General features: G+C 53.2%; 1 protein-coding gene across 2 annotated transcripts in view; it reads left to right on the forward strand.

The window, feature by feature from the left end:
• The window catches only part of KDM4B (lysine demethylase 4B), a 130,386-nt gene that overhangs the window by 30,466 nt on the left and 77,404 nt on the right, over nucleotides 1-22,516 (forward strand). For both annotated transcript variants that reach the window (XM_028519232.2, XM_028519230.2), the window contains exons 2-6: nucleotides 4,433-4,532; nucleotides 9,362-9,527; nucleotides 15,167-15,342; nucleotides 16,432-16,546; nucleotides 19,271-19,464. In XM_028519232.2, the coding sequence (XP_028375033.1) occupies nucleotides 9,387-9,527; nucleotides 15,167-15,342; nucleotides 16,432-16,546; nucleotides 19,271-19,464 (626 nt within the window). In that variant the 5' untranslated portion in view covers nucleotides 4,433-4,532; nucleotides 9,362-9,386. The remainder of the gene's footprint in view (nucleotides 1-4,432; nucleotides 4,533-9,361; nucleotides 9,528-15,166; nucleotides 15,343-16,431; nucleotides 16,547-19,270; nucleotides 19,465-22,516) is intronic.

A 22,516-nucleotide genomic window follows, 5' to 3' on the forward strand; every position in this document is an offset into this window, starting at 1 on the left:
CTCTTCAAACTTCTGCCTGTCAATTTCAGATTGACAACAATGATATGCAACCAGAATTACTTGGGCCTTCTCATGGCGACACGTGTCACCCTCAGCCCTTCTCCATTTATGAATTAGAATTCTTTTGTAGAAAAAGGCTGTCCATCCTCCCTCTTAAGTAAGGACCCACGCCTGTTTGTTTTCTCTGCAGGTAATAGTGCAGTACCGTCACTGTTTATGGTGTTGCTCGAGTAATCCTCGCTGTGCTCGCCAGGTGCCCATCGTTCCTCCTGTTTGGCTCCCCTGTACTTCCTTTGTGTCTGGAGCCTCTAGCAAGGGCTTCCTTCCTCCCTGCCCCACGTGACGCTCCCCACACAACACTCAGGCTCATCTTGTGTGTTTCTAACTGCAACCCTGGAGTTAACAACTTCTCCAAGGAGCCTGGCTCCTTGTGTTGGAGAGTAATATTGAAAAACCGTCACCTGGCTGCTGGGTACACTCAGTGCTGGGGTGCCATGGCTTCCCTGGCCTGTTAGTTGACGGAGCTTGGAGATGTGAATACCAGCCTGTGCATCCCTGACCCTCTGTATTTATAGCCGTGTCCATCTATGAGTATATATATTTTTCAAAAACCCACAAGTGTTCAAGCCAGTGAGTCTGTCTAAGGCTCTGGGTGGCCTCCCCACCCTGTGAGGGGCACAGAGACCCTGCAGGCTTCAGCAAGCAGCAGTAGACACCTGACCCTTTTTAGGGGCCACTTGGGGCTTGTGCTGTGGGAGGAGCAGGCACATTTGGGAGCTGAGCCCTCCTAGGTCATGGAACTGAGTATGCAGGTGATGGCTCACTTCCTTTTTGGTCCATAGGACGTGCAGTCAGCTGTCTACTTCTCAGACCCTGGGCCTAGTGCCAGGGCAAGAATGGGTAGTGTGGCCTGGTGTGGGCCCAGCCCCTGGACCCACTCCAAGGGTCAGTGTTGAGTGGCTGAGAGCTCATAGGACCGGAGAGCCCATGTACTGCCTGCCCCTGGGGTGTGGAGGCCAAGCTGTGGGGTCCCAGAGATGCTGCTATGCAGTGACAGCTCCTGTTGCCTCAGTGTTTAGGTATAGCCAGATCTTTCTCTGGTTCCTGATTCTTTTCCTTTCTGGTCCTACCTGCCTGCCCTTTGTAGAGGAGGTAGAGAAGTAGTCCCTGTGCCTGCCGCTGCTTCTGTCAGCATCTGTGGGCTTGGGGCGGGTGTGTCGGAATAACAGCGTCATCTAGTAGTCAGACTGCATCTTTTTAAAGGAGAAATGGTCAGTCTGCGCTTTTTTAGGAGCATTGGTATCTGATGGGTCACCACTGCAGACTCTTACCTGGCTGCAACTGGACTCCCTCCTGAGTTCTATTCTTAGTGCCCCAGATTTCCCAGGACCCACAGCGAGGTCAGCAGCTGGGCTGGGCCATCCTGGGCAGCAGGAGGCATAAGACCCAGGCTGCCTGGGCCTTTTTGATTTGTTATCCTTTTAAAAAATTACTTTGACTTTATTATTTACTTTTTAAAGATTTCATTTATTTTTAGAGAGAGTGGAAGGGAGGGAGAAAGAGAGGGAGAAAAACATCGATTAGTTGCCTTTTGCGTGCCCCCAGCTGGGGACTTGACCCACAACCCAGGCATGTGCCCTGGCCGGGAATTGAACTGGTGACACTTCAGTCTACAGACCAGTGCTCAATCCACTGAGCCATACCAGCCAGGGCTAACTTTATTTTTTAAACAGTTTAGATTTACAGAGAAATTGAGCAGATCAATTTCTCAGAAATAATGCCCCCCCCCCCCCCCGGCCCTGTTTCCTTGTTATGGACATCTTACATTAGGCTGGTATATTTGTCAAAATTAATAAACACATTCTTAGTAACTAAAGTCCACACTATATTCAGATTTCCTCAGTTTTCCCAATGACCTTTCTCTGTCCCAGGACCCCATTCAGGATCCCATGTGACAGTTTGTTGTCACATCTTCTTAGCTCCTCTGGCATGGGATAGTTTCTCAGATTTTTCTTGTTTTTGGTGACTTTGGCAGTTTTGAGGAGTATTGGTCAGGGATTTTGTAGAAAGTCCCTAAACTGGGGTTCATCTGGTGTTTTTCTCATGGTTAGACTGGGGTGATATGTTCTGTGAGGAAGACCTCAGAGGTAAAGGGCCCTTCTACCCTGTCATATCCAGCGCTGTGTGCCACTGTGACATATTACTATTGATGTTGACCTTGGTCCCCTGGCTGAGCTGTGTTTTCCAGGTTTGTCCACTGTAAAGTCATTCCCCCTTTTGGAAGGAAATCACTCTGTGCAGCCTACACATAGGGTCCTCTGATCCCTCAGTCCTTCCTGACTGCCTTGTGCCATGTGGGTCTGTGGCTGGGTCTGTGGCTGGGTCTGCATCCCAAAGCTTGCAGTGGATCCTTCAGAGGAGCAGTGGATGTGCATTAGCCTGGACCTTTGTCCCTTGTAGATGTGGGTCAGGGTGGATAGAGGCCTCGCCTCAGCCTGTGACCTGAGAACTGGGCCTTGACCTCAGTCTCAGAGCTTCTAGCCTCTGGCTTGGAGGTTGGTGCTTTTGGCCCCCAAAGTGTGAGAGCAGAAGTCCCCACGTCCTCGGTGACCCAGCAGTCATGGGCAACAGCAGATTGGGCTTTGTCCAGGTGAGAAGCACAGGCCCTGGTGGGTTCTCTGCCTTTCAGACCATGTGCTGGTAGGACCAGCTCATGTCCAATGAGGGAGATAGCATGTTAAGAGACAGTTATAAGTGACACGGGAGACACGTGATCCTGTTGAGACATGATGAGAGATCGGGGCAGTTCACAGCAGAGAGACCCGTGTGGGCAGTGGAAGTGAAAACACCCCTCACTTCCTCTGTGATCAGGGAAATACACACTGAAGGTAAACACTAGTCTCCTTTGCTGCCCTGACGGGTAACCACTGACTTTGTAACTTGACACACATTTATCATCTCACAGCTCCGGAGGCCGGAAGGCTGACACGGTCTTACGGGGCTAAGATTGAGGTGTGGTCAAGACTGCTTCCTTATGGAGGTTCCAGGGGAACATCTGTTCTTCGTCATTTGTAGCTTCTGAAAGCACCTGCAATCCTTGCCTTCTGGCCCCTTCCTCCACCTTCATAGCACATCATTCTGACCTCTACTTCCGTGGTCACATCTCCTCTGGCCCTCCCACCTCCCACTTATAGGGTGGACCCTAGTGATGACAGAGCCCACCTGATAATCCAGGATAATCTTCTCCTCTTAAGACCCCTTAACCCCGTTTGCAAAGTCCTTTTTACCCTAGAAAGGAGTATTGCCACAGATTGTGGGGATTCAGACATGGACTTCCTTGGTGACTGTTATTCTGCCAGCTACAGCTACATGGAGAGATTCCATAGTAATCTGATCCTCTGACAGCTCTGGCTACTGTCAGGTGCTGGGGGGCAGGGCAGTCTTCAGCCATGCAGGTGGGAGAGCCAGTGACGGTTTACTGTGTCCAGATGTGGGCAGCTGTGATCCACACATTTCACAGCTTCGTGTGGCCTTTCAACCAGAGATTGTGACCTGATAAATGACAGTGAAATCACTAAAATGGGTTGTACCCAGTAACTTTAAAAACCGGATTAAAATAAGATGAAGAAATGTCAGTGTGCATTGTCTCTTGTAAGGGTGTTGGTGAAACTCATGCTATTTAAAACTCTTGGTGAATTGGAGAAAGGGTATGAGATTGAGTTCAACGAAACTGAGGGGCAAGATGCCCTTCCTGGACCCATCAGGGTGCTCAGGTTGCAGGCAGCATGTGCAAAGGCCCAGAGGCAGGGAACGCCTGGTAGACCCTGGGCCACTGGGGTTCATGTGTCTGGGCAGCTGTGGGGAGATGTGGGAGGGAAGGCTGGTGAATCACGGTAGCTGTAGCCCAGATTGTCAAAGGTCCTGAGGCCAAACCCAAGTTTAGAGTCTCGTGCTATTGCAACCAGTCAACAAGTAGTGGAGTGTCTCTACCTAGTACCTAGTGAGGGTCCTGCCCTCAGGGGGTCTGCACAGCCCCTCCAGGCTCTCCCTGTGTGTACTTCATGAGGGTTCAGATGGCAGTCACCATGAGGTGTTGTCCATGTGACTTTCCTCCTTGGAGGAGCCCCTTCCCTCCCTGGCTGTAATGGTTCACAGGAGGCAGAACTTATAAACCTCTCCAAAGCTACCTGTACCTTAAGGTTTCCAGAAACTTCTCTGGCTTAATTTTTTCACGGAAGCTCTCATTTCTTCAGCTATTGATTAGTGGAAGATGAGCTTAAAACGGATTTTCATGTTCCTGGAAAGTGGCAAGGATTTGGAAACATCTGAATTAAGGCTAGAGAGTCCTTCGGCTACATGCCACTAATGAGGAATTTGGACTTAAGCATGCAGTCAGTTTAGTTAACCTCACTTTGTATTTTGCGCATTTTAGGAACCATCACCATTGCTGGAACCTGACAGAAATCCGAGACCCTTACTATAGAGCGTCTGTCACTGCAGCCTCACTATCAGAACATACCAGGAACTTTCAAGTAAGTGCAGGACCAAGGCACTGAAGGCCACAGCCTCCTCCCAGTGGCTGGGGGTTAAGGTTGCTCCATTTAGTTCCTGAGGTGTCCAGGCTCTACATGGAGCATCTCACCCTCTACATGGGGTGTCTCAGACAAAGCAGGTGGCTGTGCTGGGCGTCTCTTCTCCAGTCTGCATGTTCTGTGTTTGAGCTCTTGCCCTTCAGCATCTGAATCCTGTCCCTCACTTCTAGAAGCCCCGAAAACCTCTGTGCATTTTGATTGATGCTGGGGTCACCCAGACAGGCTGTCCTGTCTGTGCCATGTGGACGAGGCAGGACACCACTTCTGGGCTCCCTGAGGGCCCTGTTCACCCCACCCCACAACCTGCAGAGGATGGTGACCAGTCACAGCCAGGGGTGGGGAGGGGAGGGGAGGTATTCAAAATGGAAGATTCTTTTAAAATGCGTTTAAAAGAATCCTCTGTCCAGCTGCTTCTGGGTTTCAACTCCAGGCTGTCCACCTTCTCCTGTACTTTTCTATAATAAACCAGGGACAGAGGACAGTGGGTTTTAAAGTGGTAGCCTCTGATGGGGGCCCACAGTGGTTACTGGTAAGAAGAGAGGGACCAAAGTAATTACCTCCTGGCTCACATCCATGGGGTGGGGGTGACAGGTGGAGAACGAACAGTCCTGTGTGCTCCTGGCCACATTGGCTGCTCCCAGTGGCTTGAGAAAGGCATCTTCGTGTTCAGTGTTGACACTGGATGCAGGCAACATGGCTCACTAGGGCCAGGTGTGGCCTAGAACATGGCCTCTTCAAATGCATCGGAAATCCTGGACCACCTCTCAGAGCCATTCTCCCTTTCTTCCATATGCGCATCCGACAGCTGCTGCAGCAGGACCGTAAACACCTGTGTTTATTCTCTGCCAATCCTAAGGGTCAGAAGTCTGGAATGATTCCTATGGGGCTAAAATCAAGGTGTTGGCAGGGCCACTCCTAGAGATCGCAGGGAAGAATTGACCTCTTTGAGTTTTCTCATCTTCATTGGGCAGCCTGCTTTCCCTTACTTGGGTGCCCTTCCTTGAATCACTTGAGCCTTTGCCTTCATTCCTCTGTCATCTCATCTCCGTTTCTCTCCCTCTCACAAGGAAGGACCCTTGTGATGACACTGGGACCCCTGGGGAATCCAGGATCCCCGTCCTCTCAGGGTTCCTCATCCCATGTGCCAAGTCCCTTTTGCCAGGGAAGGGAGCATACAGTCCACATCAGGATGTGGCTGTCCTGGGGGTGGTTTGGTGGTGTGTTATTCTGCTGATCACAATCTTGTCTAAACCCCCAAACTCTTTTTCACAACAGCTCTACCTTTTACCTTTCCCACCGGCAGTGTGTCAGGGTTCCAGTTTGTCCACACCCTCACCAGCACTTGACATTGTCTGTTTTTTCGTCCTGGCCATCCTAGTGGGGGTGAGTGGTAGCTCACTGTGCTTTCCATTTGCATTTCCCTGCTGGCTAATGTGTTCAGCCCCTTTTCACGTGCTTGTTGACCTTCTTTGGAGAAATGTCTATTCAAGTTGTTGGCCCACTTTTTAATTGGGCTGTTGTTGGCCTCTGTATGATCGAGTTGTTAGAGCTTTGCTGTTGGCATGACACTGTCTGGGAAAGAGCATGTCGCTCCTTCTGGACTGTTCTGCGAGTTCCCTCCTGGGGGGCTCTCACTTGGTCCAGTGTGCCTCCCCCCATGTTTCCAGTGAACCGAAAGGTTGGCTCAGGGCTGGTGTCCGGTCCGATTCCTTTTTTATTCCTTCCATATATACACATAGGATTTTTATTTGCCCTTGTTCAAAAAATGTGTCAAGTGTTATGAAATGTTGGGATTACACACCATTTTAATTTTCTTCTCTATATTTACTTACAAAGCAACTTCATTTCATAAGGAAAAAATAAGAGGAAAAAGTCCTGTAGAGTTCACCGTGGAGCCGAGTCTACGTGCCGGTGGTTGGGCACAGTGTCTCTTGCCCGTGTGCATGTGCAGGGTACACCTGCTGCTCGTTATCTGCTTTTCCCTCCTTCATGGAAACCTCATCTTTGCGTCGTGCTTCTGTATTTGAGAGCTCGTGTGGGCAGGGCCCTGGGGCTGCCCCAGTTCCACCTGGGTTGGGCTGGTCTTGGGGAGGATACTGACACTGTCACCTCCCACCAATGGTGTCGGGCGTTTGCGTGGATGGGTAGGAGGCAGCTTCTGCAAAGGCTGTATCCCCCTCCTCTGTAGGCCACTCATGAGCCTGCCTTGGAGGAGAGGCAGCCGGCTGGCCAAGACCAGCCAGGCTAACCATGAGAGCTATTGGGTGTGGGTAGGTCCTGGCACCTGTCACCCACTAGAGTAGAAGAGAGGTAGGATACTTTGGCTGTCTCAGGATAGCCTGGCTGGGCACCTCACCCTGCCACTTACCTGCCATGTGGCTTGGAACTATGACTTCCCCTCCTGGGGCCCTGTATCCTCAGTGGACTGTGAAAATGGGCTTATTGTGTGGACTGGGCGAGTCACCCATGTAAAACTCGAAGAACAGGGTTGGGGCCTGTGAAGTGCCGATGGGTCCTCTGCCTCTGGATCTGGGTGCCAGTGGCCATGGCAGAGTGAGGAACCAGCCTCTGGACTTTGTCTGGCTGTCAAGGGCTTGGGACCTGGGGCTGAGACTGGGGCAGTCATATTCTGTCAGCAGGCCTCAGAGGACGAATTTGGGGGTCCATGTGATATAGTGGGCAGCAGGGCCCCCCTTTGGAGCCCATTGCTCTCTGCAGGCAGAGGCCCTGAGCCTCCCCAGTGGGTGTGGAAAATTTTGAGGGGTGATGAGGTGGAATGGACAGGAGTGGGTGGCTAGGGGTGGCGGGATCGTGAGGAGGGCCAGCTAGCTCTCATGCTTCGTTGTCTTATCTGTGGTCCCAGCCCATGGAACCCTCTCCCTCCCGACCCTGCTGTTCTGTCTCCTCCACAGCCATTAGCACAGCTCACGTTCACACTGATGTTTGCAGTAGTATTGGGGTCAAGGTCTGTCCCCCCAAGGACAGACATGCTGTCCTGTGTGCCCTGTGAACCCTGTGTGGCTGTGTCTCAGCTGGTGGGGCAAGTAGGCTTGGGGCTCAGTGGGGTGGATTCAGGCCCCGGCTCTAGGCCAGGGGCCTGCTGGGATGGTGTGGTGGTCATTCTTAAGGGCTGCTCAGGGCTCCATTGGGGCAGCCTTCTGAGTGGGCAGCCTGCTGAGGCTGGGGCCTTCTGGTGCCTGCTGCTCCAGAGGGGGTGATGGTGACAACCCCTTTCCTTCCTCTAATAAACTATTTTGTCAGTGGTTCCCTGTGATTCTGCCTAGAGCCACAGTCACATGCTGTCTCAGGTACTTGTGACCTGCCATGTACATGTCAGTTTTGTGGCTGCCCCCCAACAAGCCTCGAGACTTGTTGCAGACACAGGTCAGAGGGTCATGGTGGGCCCCAGCCTGGGTGCAGTGGTAAAGCAGTGACCCCACTGCCACCCCTGACTGTGTATGTCAGGATATTTGGGGGCCTCACCAGCTATCCAGCTAAGAGTTTGACCCTCAGAAGGGGGCTTTAACTGCTGTCCCCCAGCCTCATGTGGCCCAGGCATCAGAACCCCCTTCCTGATGCTGTCTTTCTGGATGTGTCAGGGGCGGGGACAGGACAGGTTGCCTGTGAACCTGAGGCCTCCAGATCTCTCTGGAGGAAATGGATTGCCACAGCAGCAATTCCTGGGTTTGTGCTGCCCTCTAGTGCCCACTGCAGGGAGCATGTTTTGGAAGCCTGTGTCTGCATCTTGGGTTTCCATCCCTTTTCTTGGAAACATTGGGTTTCCTGGCTTTCTCATTCCCAGTTTGGGGTGGGGTGGGGACTTGGTTAAATTGTTCTCCAAGTTCTCATGTCTGTGTTCACTTGGATTCTGACCTTTTCCAAATCCTGGAGGAGATTTAGTCTTTTGGAACCAGGAGAATTTAATTGGCCAATGGGAACCCTTCCCAGAATCCACCACCAAGCCCCTTCCTGCTCAGAGTGGGCCACTGACAACCCCTCTGGGTCTCCTTAACTCTGAGGAAAGGAAGGGGCCACTTCAGTGTACAGCCTCCTCCCTGAGAGGAGCCCTGGTCCCCAATTACCTATAGGTGCCAGCAGTGAATCTTAGAACACGCAGGCCTGGCCACGCTCTCCCCTTCTGTGCCTAAATATCTAGGCATGGCTGTAATTGAGGGGGCCTCAGAGCATCTCTGATTGCTGGAAACGAGCCATTCTGGCCAGGCCTTCTCCCCTCCTGGTTCCAGATTCCTGCCTTTGGCTGCTTGTGGGTCACTGGGCCTGGGTTCGCTGACAGCAGCCAGGCTAGTGCTGGAGTGACCTACATGCTGCACTGGGTGCCCTGCCTGGAGCTGTCATTCCCCTGCTCACAGGCTTGCACCTCAAAGGAAGGCAGACTCACGTGCACCCAGCCTCACTTACCTTCCAGAACCCACTGCGTGATGCTGTCTCTCTGGATGTCCAGCTCCAAAGGACATATATTGATTCAAGCCCCTGACATGAAAAGCTTTCATTTCCTAAGGTCCTCAGCTTAAAATCAGTGATCTGGCTTCCAGTATCATGTTGGCTTTTAGAACTGGGACACCTCTGTTTTTAATTAATTGAAGTCATTTTGGTCTTTTGTGCCAGTGCAGAGCCAGGAAGTCAGCTCCCAGTCTCCTCTCTGCCCCAAGTTGCTTCCTGGGGCCACAGGCACTTCCAGCACGGTCGAAGGGAGCAGAGCACCGCAGTGGTGGTGCTGCCGTGCTCACGCTCTCTGTCTTCCCTTGCAGGTGTGGTGGTGTCTCAGCTGCAGCCATGGGGTCTGAGGATCACGGGGCCCAGAACCCGAGCTGTAAAATCATGACGTTTCGCCCAACCATGGAAGAATTTAAGGACTTCAACAAATATGTGGCCTACATCGAGTCCCAGGGAGCCCACCGGGCAGGCCTGGCCAAGGTGGGTGACATCCTGGTCCTGGCACAGCTTTTCCGTGTGTGTCTGTGTCTGAAGGTGGTGCTTCCATTGACCTGTTTGCCAGACCACTCTGGCCTTATCCTCCTACAAACATGATGGGGTTCTGTCCCTGTGCCAGGCTCTGTACCAGGCACCAGAATTCATAAATGCCTGGCACAGCCACTGTGCCCGTGGGAGTTGGCAGGGGCACACAGCCACGCTGAGCCCAGCCCAGCGGGCAGTGGCTGCCCACTCACCTCACCCAAGGGAGAAGGAGGTTGAGAGTCTAGAAAGGCTCCTGGGCAGTTGATGCCGGGGAGGCCTGAGTTTTGCCTTTATATTCCTGATAAAACAACTTACTTATTTTGTGTTTTTTTGAGATCGTAATTCACATGGGAGGCAAATTCAAACAGTATAACAGGACAGAGTGACTAGTGAGTCTCCTCTTCCTCTGGTCCCTGTCTCCCAGCTCCTGTTGCTGGAAACAACAGGGTTACCAACACCCTCTGTCTCTTTCCTTGGCATATTACACATGTGTGTGCATGTGTGCATGTGTGAAGGCCGAGACACACAAGCTCGCCCTGTGAATCTTCCCAATGTAAATGATTGTATTTCTTCTTGTTCACCTGGACCCATGTGGCATTATTCACCTGATGATTGGGAAGCTTAGGGTCTGCCTAGGGTTCTTCTAGTTGCTTCCTGGATGAGTATCTTTATCTGGGATTCCTAGTTGTCCATTCTTTACCCCAGGAGGTTGGTGACCCTTTTCCATAGAGAGCTGTGCCAGACAGTCTCTGTTGCCACCACTCAGCTCTGCCGCCTCAGATGACCTGTAAACCGGCCGGCGTGCTCTGCACCAGTAAAACTTTATTTCTGGACATCGAAACGGGAATCTCATAGAATTTTTACTTGCCCTAAAATAGTCTTATTTTTAAAAATTTCCCCAATCATTAAAAAAACACCCCAACACAAAATCACACATTCTTAGCTCGCAGGCTGTACGAAAGCAGGTGGCAGGTGAGGTTTGGACCACAAGCTGCCATTTGCTGCCCCCATACCTCCGCCTGGGCCGCTTTTATTAGTAACCTCAGTTCCCATCCTGTCAATACCTGTACCTTCACCCTTGGCCTCAGGAGAAAGGACAGTGGCAGGCCTGCAGTGCCCCCCCCCCCCCCCCCCCCCCGTGCATTTTGTCCATTGTGTACACGATGATACAGACAGAACACAACATTTTTATCTGGTTTGGGGACCATGGCAGCCACTGTAATTTTAGCTTCATTTCTCCCTTGAAAGGGCTTCAGTGCTCACCACCGCCTGTGTCTTACTTGCCTAAAGTTTGTCATCTCACATGAGAAGGGGTCTAGACACCCTGCACCTGGCTTTCTAGCAAGTTCAGAGGCGTCTATTTGGGGCTTCTCTGCCCACTGACCAATCCATGGTCTGTTATCAATTGTCAGCGATGCCTTCCTGTTGCCCTGCCCACTGCAGGTCCCAGTAGTGGGGAGATTCTGAGGCCAGGGAGTCCTGGTGCCTGTGGGGGTGAGGGGTGGGGCCCCTTTCTTTGTTTTCTGTCACTGACCTAGTTCCACTTTTCTCTGGACACATCTGGCCCATTTGCCTTTGGGTTCACATCACCCTTTATGTAAGGAAGCTCGTAGCAACTTAGTCTCTCATCCTCCCCCATCACCTCTCTGCCACCCGTTCACCTCTGTCATTTCTGTCACCCTTCTTTCACCCTGTGTCATCCACCCTGTGTCCACCTTCTCTCTCCGCTCTTGCTCCATAACTCTCCCACTGCCTTGGAGCTTCTCCTTGGAACTCAGATGCCTCTGCTTTGGGCTTTTAATTCCAGTGGGTCAATTTTTCGCTAATTTATGTAGATCGATGGGGAACTGTTTGGACTGGGGATTTCAGGGAGGCAAGTGTTTCCCTCTGCCTTTTGTTTTGCATGTTTCTTTTCCCTTGGAAGTGGTGTTTCATTGGCCACTTTCTCTGGCCGATGGTCACCTTTGCATATGGGAACTCTTTCTGAATCCAGTGGAGGGGGAGGCAGGGTGAGGGTGCAGGCATGGGTTCTGTATGACCCTCCTGGCGATTAGGGTCACATCAACACACAAGCACACAGACGTCCCTTCTCCTACCAGCAGGGGCAGTGTGTGGATCCAGGGAAGTAGGGACTTTGTCCCTGGGCACCTCCCATTTCTTCTAAATGGGGGCCTTGGCTCTCAGGGCTGCTGGTCTCCTTGGAGGAGGGATACGATGTCCCACTGCCCTGAGTCAGCCCTGAAGACACAGATTGTTGGTACCCACCCATGGCCTCGTCAGCGTTGACTGATCTTCTTTGTGTGTGGGCCTCTGCGTGTGCGTGTGTGCATGTGTATGTGTGTGGAGGTGGGGGTTTCCTTCTTTCGTAAAAACTGCATTTGGCCCCTTTCTCAAAGCTCTGTGGGGCTTGGTAGAGCTGTGTGGGGGTGGGCACCTAGCAGGCACATGGAGCTAGGGCTTCAGCTAGAAGTGGCTTTGAGGTGCGGGAGCCCCGCCTTGGGGTTGTTGGGCAGCCCCGGCATGTTTCCCAGCCTGTCGGCACATGTCTGGGGGCCATGCCCACTGGGCCCCTAGTCCCTACACACCAGGGCTGGGAGCCTCCCTTGGCCACTTGGGAAATGTTGGGGCAGGAGGAGCCAGGGAAGGACATGATGTAGGGTGGTGGGGCAATGGGACAATGTGGAGCCCTGTGGGAGGGGTCAAGGTGCTTTGGTGCTCAGGTGCGTATCTGAGGATAGTCCTGCAGCTAGGCAATGCCCTGGCTAATCCTAGCTTCCAGGCCTGCCTCCTGCAGAGTGGCTTTGGGACCAAGTGATTTTGGGGGGGCAAAAACTGTCCGCTCACTCCTGCCCACTTGCAAGGTCCCCCATACCTTCTGCTACAGCTGCCTAGACTCCTAGCTTTGCCACACAGCTCACACCTGGGCCATCAGCTCTGTGTCACCCTGCTCACTTGAGGTATGTGGCCTTTCCATTCCTCCTTACTTTGAACTTGCCCTCCAGGAGCTTCAAGCAAGGGTCAGTCCAGGACAGTACCAGGCCCGTACACCAGGCACCAAGTGGAGGCAGTCAGAAAGCTAGAGATTCTTTAGGCTGTACCCATCAGATGTCCTTTTCCTGGGATCCTCCTTTCAACTCCGATCTTGCAGAGATATGAGAGTGTTAGGCCACAATACATTACTTAGAGATCTTTCCAGATCTCTAAGTTTTGGGTTCCAGACCAGCTGGAAGTGGCCCTCCTTTCTTTTCAGAACCTGCTTAGAATGCATACAGGAAAGTAGTTTGCACGTGTGCACACCAGTCGTCACACTTGTGTCTGCAGGCTCCTCCCTGGTTTTCAGCTGTCTTCACACAGCAGCGAGTTAGGGATGGCTCAAATGAGCAAAGTCTCCGCAAGTTCTTGTTTGAAAGTGGGAAATTTGGGAGCAACACACTCTGTTCATTTTGCCCCAGGCTGGGGTTAGGGACAGACTTCCTCTAATGGAACTGAAGGGGTTCTGGAGCCTGTCCAGGGTCACGGCACTTTCCTGCAGGAGGAGGTCAGGTTTTCTCCCAAGAGGAGACACTAATAATGTAACTGAAAAGCACCTCAGGGTCAGGGATCCTGCGGCACAGAAGAACGTCTCAGACTCTGGAGGCACGGCCCCTCTTATCTGTCCTTTGTGTGTCCAGCCTTGAGCATTTTAGTTTAGCATGTGAATCTTCAGATTTTGCACTTGAACTCTAAGGAAACCTTCAGCTGGCAGGCTGAGTCTAGACAGTACTCTGTCGTCCCATGGTCTCCTACCAGACACAGGTGGGCACCCTAGGCACCTGTGGTGTCATGGCTGCAGTTGACAGGGCAAGAGAGAAGGTGTCCCCAGAAAGAGCCTTCACTGAATGGTTGTGTCTTTATCCCCATTTAACTCCATATTAGGGTCCCAGCTTTGGCACTGTTGACATTGGGTCTGGCTCACTCTCTGTGGGGCCATCCTGGGCACTGTGGGGTACTGAGCAGCCTCCCAGTCCCCCACCCACTTGATACCAGGAGCACCCCCAGTCATGATAGCCACAGATGCCCCCAGATGTCACCCAGTGTCCCCTGGGGGCAGGATTGTCCTAGGTGAGACCTACTGACTTCCTCTTATTGCTGTTTGTTATTTATTTGTATTTTATAAGTGAGCCTGTGTGTGGTGACAGGGGTCGTGTCCTGTTGTTAACAGGCAGCTGGAAAGTAAATGTTGCTGCTGAGCAAAACATTTTTTTTTTGCTGATGTGATAGATTTGATAGCCAAGTCCTTGAAATGGATTTCAGCCCCTCCTTAAGCTGTTGGCAAATTTGGACATCAGTGTGGTGTCTGTCCCTCACTGGACCCCAGCAGGGTGAGGGTTCAGCCTCTCCAGAGTTTATGGCTGATGCTTTGAAAATGGATTGGGGTGCCCTGGCTGGTGTGTCTCAGTGGATTGAGTGCGGACCTGCAAACCAAAGGGTCGCTGGTTCGATGCCAAGTCAGGGCACATGCCTGAATTGCAGGCCAGGTCCCCAGTAGGGGGCCCATGAGAGGCAACCACACATTGATGTTTCTCTCCCTTTCTTTCTCCCTCCTTTCCCTTCTCGGAAAAAAAAAAAAAAAATCTTAAATTAAAAAAAAAAAGAAGAAGAAAATGGATTGTGTTAGTTCCTTTTCCCAAAGCTGTTGGGTAGCCTCCTGGGTACCCTGAAAGGAGACTTGAAGCTTGCAAATGCCCACCCAGCACTGGGAGACACTAGCCCCAGCTGGCTCTGTGGGGTCGCACAGAAGTGTGCCTGGCACCCAGGAGGCCCTCTGTCTGGCCCAGAGGTTGTCCTCTGACCAGGAGCGTGAAGGGGCTGGGAGTGGATTCCTGAGCCTAAGCAAACCCAGGCCAGTGCTTGCTCAGGATGTATGCAGACCTAGTGCCCTAAACATCAAGCTCTCTGTGCCAGCACTTAGTGTCCCCTCGTGGGGAAGAGCAGGGAAGGGCAGCAGAGCTGCCATCTACTCAGGGTAGAGGCCTGGTGGTTGCCTGTTGGATCTACTTCCGTGAAATAGCTGTGCCTTTTCTCAAAGGTGACCTCCTCAGGTCCCCTCCCACTTTGAATTGTCACCCTCCCCTCAGTCTCTGGGATTCTTACCCAATCTTTATTTTACATTCTTAGTACTTATAACTGGCTGCCTTTTTACTGAGTGTCCTTATTTCCTCATAGTATTTATCATCTGCTCTCTTCCATGGAGTGGAAGGCCCTGGTGGGTCTCTGTTTCCCATGTCCATCCCCCAGCACCTGGAGCTGGGGGCACCCCCAGTGGGTGTCAATGCAGCGGGTTCCTAGAATGAGTGTCAGACACACCCTGCTCCTTTTTGAAACAGAAGGGTGCAGCGGTCCTGCCCTCCAGTGTCAAAGAACTTCAAGTGCAGCTGACGGTGCCCACGTTGCTGGCACCAGGTCCTTTGGGTGTTTGATAAAGGCTGTCCTAGGTGTGCTTCCCAGGTAGTGGCTGCTGGTCTCCCAGGAGTGAGCTGTATGTCCTCTGCCCGGCTCCCTGCCCTGAGCGGATGTGCCTGTCTGGAGGCGCCTCTGACTCCCCTTTGGTCTTACAGATCATCCCCCCGAAGGAGTGGAAGCCACGGCAGACGTACGATGACATCGACGATGTGGTCATCCCAGCCCCCATCCAGCAGGTGGTGACAGGCCAATCAGGCCTCTTCACGCAGTACAACATCCAGAAGAAAGCCATGACGGTTGGGGAGTACCGCCGCCTGGCCAACAGCGAGAAGTATGCATCTGGGACCCAGGCGGGTGTAGCGCGGGTTCCATAAAACCCTGGCTTTGAGGTGGAGCCACACCCTGAAGGCTTCCACTCCCCTGATATGCAAAGCCCAGGGGCTCTGGGAGGGCTGAGATGGTAGGGCACACAAAGCATGTCCCCACAAAGCATGTACTATCTGCTCTGGGTGCACTGGGCGTGTCTTGGCACCTCATGCTCAGAGCCCCCTGATTTCAAAGGGGGCAAAATCCCAACCCTCACCAACCCCTGGCTACCTTTCTACCTCATGCTGTCTTCAACGTTCACTGCTGAAGGCTGCCCTCTGGGGGCTCGCCCTGTCCCCTGTCCCTGGACTGCGTCCCCCACAGCCTCCCACAATGTCTCGGTTCTGCGGTGCCTCTTCAGAGAGAGGCTCTCTAACACGCATCCCTGCGTGTTGCTTTCCGGTTCAACAGGGTGCCCACATGGGCACACTCACACATATTCTGTGTGCTCATGGATGTACTTGTGAGCATTCATAGTGCATACACAGTGTGCTCATGGGCACACCATTGGTTTCTCCTTCCTGTTCTGTTACTCCCAGCTCCCTGGCTCTCTGAAATCATCTGTGCATTTCCAGCAGTGCCTTTGCTCTCAAACATAAGTGTCCTTTGAGGGCGTGGTGTTGTCTGCCCACTCACGTACTGCTCCTGGCACCCAGGACAGTGCCTGGACCATCATTAGTGCTCTTAGTATTTACAGAGCAGTGAGATGATGAGAAGCAATAGAGCCTGTGCCCGTCCACCTGCCCCAGCTGCCCGTGGTGTGCTTTGTGACTTGGGTGCCACAGGCCTGGCTAGCTGATGAGATGGGATGAGTTGGCATTGTTCTAGGCAGGGCCATCTGCCCGTCCTGCACAGGCCCCTGGGAGAAGTGCTCTCCCAGCAGCCATGGAGCCCCGTTGGTGTTCTCTGGGCTGTGCTCTCTGATGGCGACTGTGCGTGGTCTGAGCAGCTCCCGTCCCTCGGTGTATCCAGTGGATGCCCTGGGCCTGGCTCAGCTGGGATCATCAGGCCCATGCCCAGAGCCCCCCATGTTCCATGTGCTGTTCTCTCACAGATACTGCACTCCCCGGCACCAGGACTTCGACGACCTGGAACGCAAGTACTGGAAGAACCTCACCTTTGTCTCTCCCATCTACGGGGCTGACATCAGTGGCTCCTTGTACGACGACGTAAGTTCCCGAGTCTAAGAGGTTCTGGGGAAAATGAGGGACGTGGTTTCCATGGTGGAGGTGAAGAAGTCTGAATGGAAATGGAGTTGAAAATGAAAGTTAAAATAACACAGAAGCTTAGGTGGGCTTTTTGTTTGGCCTTCCATTACAACTATGTGCCTAGTTGTAGAATGAATGAAGAAGGGATCCTGTGGTTTTTCTGATTTGCAAAATCTTTCTTACCAAGTTGTGGAGCCCTACCTGCCCTGATCCGCCACCCTTGGAACCCTAGGAGCCCTAAGTTCTCAGCTGGCCAGAATGCCAATGGGTTCACCTACATTTGGTCCCTTTGCTGGGCTGGGAGGCTCTGGGGACACCCAGACAACAGAGGGGGCCTGGCCTTGGCCTATCTAAGGACATAGACCAGATTCTGATGGCAATGATGCAGAGGCCTAGATAGGTGCGGGTGTTAAGCAGAGACAGGTTTGAGTGGGACCCGTGTTTTTTAGGGGACAGTTTCTTTTTTTTTATATTTTATTTATTTATTTTTTAGAGAGGGAAGGGAGGGAGAAAGAGAGAGAGAGAGAAACATCAATGTGCGGTTGCCGGGGGTCATGGCCTGCAACCCAGGCATGTACCCTGACTTGGAATCGAACCTGTGACACTTTGGTTCGCAGCCCACTCTCAATCCACTGAGCTACACCAGCCAGGGCAGGGACAGTTTCTTTATATTTATGGGACTTCAGGTAACCCTGGGATGGATGTCCTTGGGTTAATTTCACAGTTACTGGACCTAGCTCCTGGGAGTGTTCTGCATGGGGTACCCCAGGCTAAAATCTGGCCTTTTCCTGGGGTGGCCCTCACCCCAAGTTGTCATTCTGAAGGTCATCTCTTACCAGGACACTCTTTCATCCACTCAGCCCATGCTCACCATGAGAGCAGCTGGTGGGCACCACCTGAGTCCTGGTCTTGGCTAGAGCCGGGTGGGAATAGCACCTCCTCCTGAGAAGGGTGGGGACCATTCTGGATGCCAGAGAGGAGCCCTTTGGAACAGGCAGGGCCTGTGACTCCCAAAAGGTATTGGAAGAAATGGGACCACTGCGTGGGTCCCCACGTGTATCGTTGGCCAGCATTTTATTTTACCCAGAGTGGCTGCACTGTGTTCCACACCACCAGCCATGCAGGAGCGCTCCTGCTGCTCCACATCCTCATCAGCCTTTGGTAGTGCCAGTGTCCCGGATTTTGGCCATTCTGATAGGTGTGTAGTGGTAGCTCATTGTGGTTTTAATGTGCATTTCCCTGATGACATAATGAGGTGTAGAATTTTTTCATGTGCTTATTTGTCATTAGCATATCTTCTTTGGTGAGGTTCAGGTCTTTGGCTCATTTTTTAAGTGGATTGTTTGTTTTCTTATTATTGAGTTTTAAGAGTTCTCTGTATATTTTGGAGAACTGTCCTTTATCAGAAAATACTTTCTGTACATACCTTATCCTAGTCTATGGCGTGTCATCTCAATCTCTTGAAGACCCTGCATTATTATCTTCAGTAAAAATTTAAAAACTAGAGCCTTGTCCAGTGAGACTCTCTGGGTTTGCTGTCACGTTCAGCCTGCAGGCGGGCACAGCAGAGGCCCCGGGAAGGACTGTGCTGCCCAGTGCGGGCTCGGCGGGGCCAGTGCCGACATTGTGAGTGACGTTTGCCCTGGGCTCCCAAAGAGGACTTGGGGCCCTGCGTTTCCCACGCCCAGCCTGGTGCAGCAGTTTCCTTTTACAGATGGGGAAATGGGCTCAGAGCAGAGAAATGACTCACCCTGGTCACACGATGAGTTATTACCTGGCTTAGACTAGACCCCAGGCCTAGTGGCTGTACTGTGGACATGTAGGCTGGACAGTGAGGTGAGGTGGACAGGGCCTTAAGGAGGTGACCTGTCTTTGATGTGCCCTGACCTTGGGCAGCTTCTATTCAAGGCATCCTTGGGCTTTTCTTTCTTACGCTGAGGGGCTGGCTGCTGCCTCTGCCTCACATTCGGGGCTTCTGCCAGGACTCACCTTGCAAAACCAGCCACTGGCCTGGACATCAGGGGCCTGGACTGTGCCAGGAGTGGGTGGTACAGGGTGGGTTGGGACGGGAAGAACACTGATGTTCATTCAGCCACTCCACAGGCCTGAAGGGTTCTCCAGGGAGTGGAAGTTGATTAAAGCGTATTTTATGAGCTCTTATGACAAGACACGGTTTGTTTGCTTGTGGCATTAAGAATAGATGAGACTGGCAGGTGAAGATTCCAGCCTTGTTTGCCTGGTTCCGAGAACCGCCTCCCTCTCCTCCACGGGGAAGGGCCAGGAGGGCTGTCTGGCACCTTCGCTGGTCTAGCCCCACTTGGCAATTGTCTTTCTCCTTCAGTGTCGCTGACTTTGAGGCACATTAATTACTCATTACCAAGCTGCAGTCCTGACTGCCAAGATTAACACACAGCTCAGTGTGGAATCCAAAGAAAGCTCTTCCTGGCTGCCCAGCACAGGGCAGTCGGTTGGTGTCTGCAGTGTGTGAGCAGCCCAGGGCACATTTGGGATACCGGGGTGGGCAGGTGTGGGGCTGACTGCTGGCTATTGGGCTCTCACGGGGGTCACACTGCAGCTTCAGGCTCCTAGGGAATGACACTTCCCTTCTCCCACCAGTGTCTGGGGCTGACGGGGCCCAGGCACTGAGGGGTGGCCCCACACTGACTATGTGCCCACCGCCCACAGGATGTGGCACAGTGGAACATCGGGAACCTACGGACCATCCTGGACATGGTGGAACGTGAGTGTGGCACCATCATTGAGGGCGTCAACACCCCCTACCTGTACTTCGGCATGTGGAAGACCACCTTTGCCTGGCACACGGAGGACATGGACCTGTACAGCATCAACTACCTGCACTTTGGGGAGCCTAAGTCGTGGTGAGTGTCCAGCCAGTAGCTCACCCTGCTTCAGAGGGACAAGGGTCCTCTCTGTGCATAGGCTCCTCTGGGGTCAGGCACGCATGGGGGGCCTTCTGGATGGCTTCCTGTGGCCAGGGCTCTCAGGCAAGGTGGGCCAGGATTAGAGCTTTGGTAGCTCAAGATCTCCTGGCCCTGCCCCTACTGGCTCAGGGCAGCCTCAGTTTACCTAGCAGTTTGGAGATGAGGGATATATGCCCCTCCGAAATGAGCTCCCTGATTCATGGAGCTCGGGGTTTACATGCAGCGAGCCTTCCACTGACCAGTGGCTGGTGCTCAACTCCCTCAGCTCCTGCCCAGGCTGAGTCAGGCGCGTGGCTGTTGTACCGAGGGCTCTCCTGGGGCCACGGGCCTGGGGCCTGGGATGCCTTAAGCACCGAGTCTCCCCTCACCTTGCTCTTGGCCTTCGGGTTGTGGGGTGAGGCTAGCAGTTGGCACCTGCTGCCTTGGGGCACCTTGCTGGTTTGCAGGTGCCGGACTGGGGGTCCTGCAGGCTGGGTCAGATGTCCAGCTTACTGTGTGTTCTGGACTCTCTGAGCTGAACACTTACCTCACATCCAGCTTCTGCTGGCAGGCCAGGCGGCAGCTGCCTTCTGTTTGTTCCCTGTGGTTTCTAGCAGAGACTTCTGAATCCAGGCTTTGTATCGCCTTGCCTCTCCCCAGCTGTCTTAGAAGGTTCTGCTATCACAACAATCCGTGATGCTCAGTGGGGTGGGAAGGGAAGCAGGAAGCCCAGGAGCAGATTGTGGCACTTTGGGGCAGTGGGGAGCAGGGGGCATGGGGACACAGCACAGCTGGGGACATAGGCATACCCTGGCCAAGGCACACCTTACCTTAGCTGAGCTGGTACCCACAGGCACATCCAGTTACTTAGACCTCCTGGAGCCCTTTGCTGAGTGGGGGAGGAGTAGGAGCTCTGGGCAGAGGGCCCAAAAGCCGGGAGGAAATTTTGTTCTGCCCTTGGCTGTGTGATCATGCTCTCCTCAGCTCTCATGCGAACAAAGCAGTTCCCACTCAGACAGATAGGGCAGGGTAGGGAAGCACTGGACATGATGGGGCGTTCATATGAGCGTGCTGGGGCTACTGTAACAAATGGCCACAAGCCTTAACACACACACATTTATTTTCTCACGTTCTGGAGGTCAGGCATGTCACAAGGCTAATGCCCAGATGTGGGCAGGGCTGTTTCTTCTCGAGGCTCCATGGGAGAATCCAGCCTTTTCTGGCTTCTGGAGGTACCACATCCCTGGTTTGTGGCCTCTCTGTACTTCCTCCCAGCCAGCAGTGCAGCTTCTTCCATCCCCATGACCTTAACCCTTCCATCTGCCTCTTGAGGACCTTATAATGACACCGGACCCCCACCCTGGGTAATACGGGGTCATCCCCATTCTGAGGTCCTTAATCTATCTGCAAAGCCTCCTTTGCTATGTGAGGTGCTATTTCCACAGGTCCCAGGACTAGGACTGGGGTGTCTTTGGGGCCATTATCTTGCCAGCCCTGGGCCCTCTGGCCTTTGAGCTGTGCTACTTTGAGCGTTTTGGGGGATCCTGTGCAGTTCTTTGAGTTTCTTCTTTTCAGTCCCCTTCTCTCCTGTGTGGCTTCCTGTGGCTTTGTGTTAGCCCTTGATCATCAAAACCTCTGAGCTGGGAGGTGTTTGCCTTTTGGGAATCACTTTGGAGAGAGATTGACGGGTTGGCCTTCGCACGAAGGTCTGAATCTCATGACCACGAGCATGGTTCTGGGCACTCAGGTAGAAGTGTTTCCTGGTCAGTGGCACTGCCCCAGTGCTGCCCAGGAGGTCCCAGGGGTCCCTCCCCTCTCCATGGTGAGGGTAGGCTGTGACTAGCCCAGGACTAGAGACTAGGACTAGGGACTAGAGACCCTAGCCTAGGCCTGGTGGAGAGGGGGCTGCGCTCTGCCCCAAGAGGACACCTCCAGGCAGGAGGGCAGGGCCTGGGGGCACAGCTTGTGGGATGAGTGGGTCTGCCCTTCCCCTGGGGGCTCTGCCTGCCTCCTCCCCGCAGTCAGCCTGCACCCCTTAGGCCGAGCCGGCTGAGTGCCCAGGGCAGCCTTCTGACTCCCCATGCAGATCCATAGTCTGGGTCATACTCATGTGTGAGCGTGAGAGTGTGTGTGAGTCTGAGTGTATATATATGCTTGTATGTGTGTGAATATATACATGTGTATGTGTGAGTATATGTGTGTGGGGGAGTATCTGTGTGTATGTATGTGTGTTTCTGTATGTTGTGTCTGAGTGTGTGTGTGTGTGCGCTGGACCCACTCACTGGCCTGGATGGTACCTCCTGGTGTTGGTTAGTGACTTGGCCGGGTATCTGAGGGACTGTCTGCCCTCTGTATCCCAGTTTGGCCAGTGCAGCTCCCGTGAAGGCCAGTAGATGGCGCCCCCGCCCTTCTGGACCATTGGCTCAGATCTGCTATGGAAATTTCCCAGGTTCTTTCATCCTTTTTAGACTCCACCTAAAGAACTCACTGGGGAGTGATTATCTCAGGGCCCCTTGGTAGCCACAGTAGGAGGAGAACAAAGACTCAACTGGGCGGGTGGATGGGCAGTGGGGACACTGCCTCTGCTCTGCTCAGTCCTGCCAGGATGCCCAGTTTTAACTGGGGTCTGGCAGCCAGAGTCACCTTAAGGGAAGAAAACCCCCTTTTTGAGAGAGAGAGAGAATATGAGCGTGAGTGCTAACCAGAGAGAAAGCCAATGCTGAATCCCAGCCCAGGCTGGAGGGCAGGTTGAGCTCTCAGATGTGGCCCTGGGGACAAAGTGTGTTCTGGGGGCACGAGGCCCTGCAGCAGACAGTAAGGGTGCCCAGGAAAGGGAGTCTGGCACAATAAGTGGTGGCGGGGAGCCTGGCAAGGAGGCCAGCTACTCACGATAGGGTGGGGCCACAGCAAAGTGGTGGGAGGGTGGTGGGGCTGGTTTTGAGGGAGATGAAGCATGAGACAGTGAGGTGGGAAGTCCTTGAGGGCTGTCCATGGGAGGGGACCCTGGGAA

Source organism: Phyllostomus discolor, chromosome 8, assembly GCF_004126475.2.
Source record: "Phyllostomus discolor isolate MPI-MPIP mPhyDis1 chromosome 8, mPhyDis1.pri.v3, whole genome shotgun sequence".
In the NCBI taxonomy this organism is placed as follows: Eukaryota; Metazoa; Chordata; class Mammalia; order Chiroptera; family Phyllostomidae; genus Phyllostomus; species Phyllostomus discolor.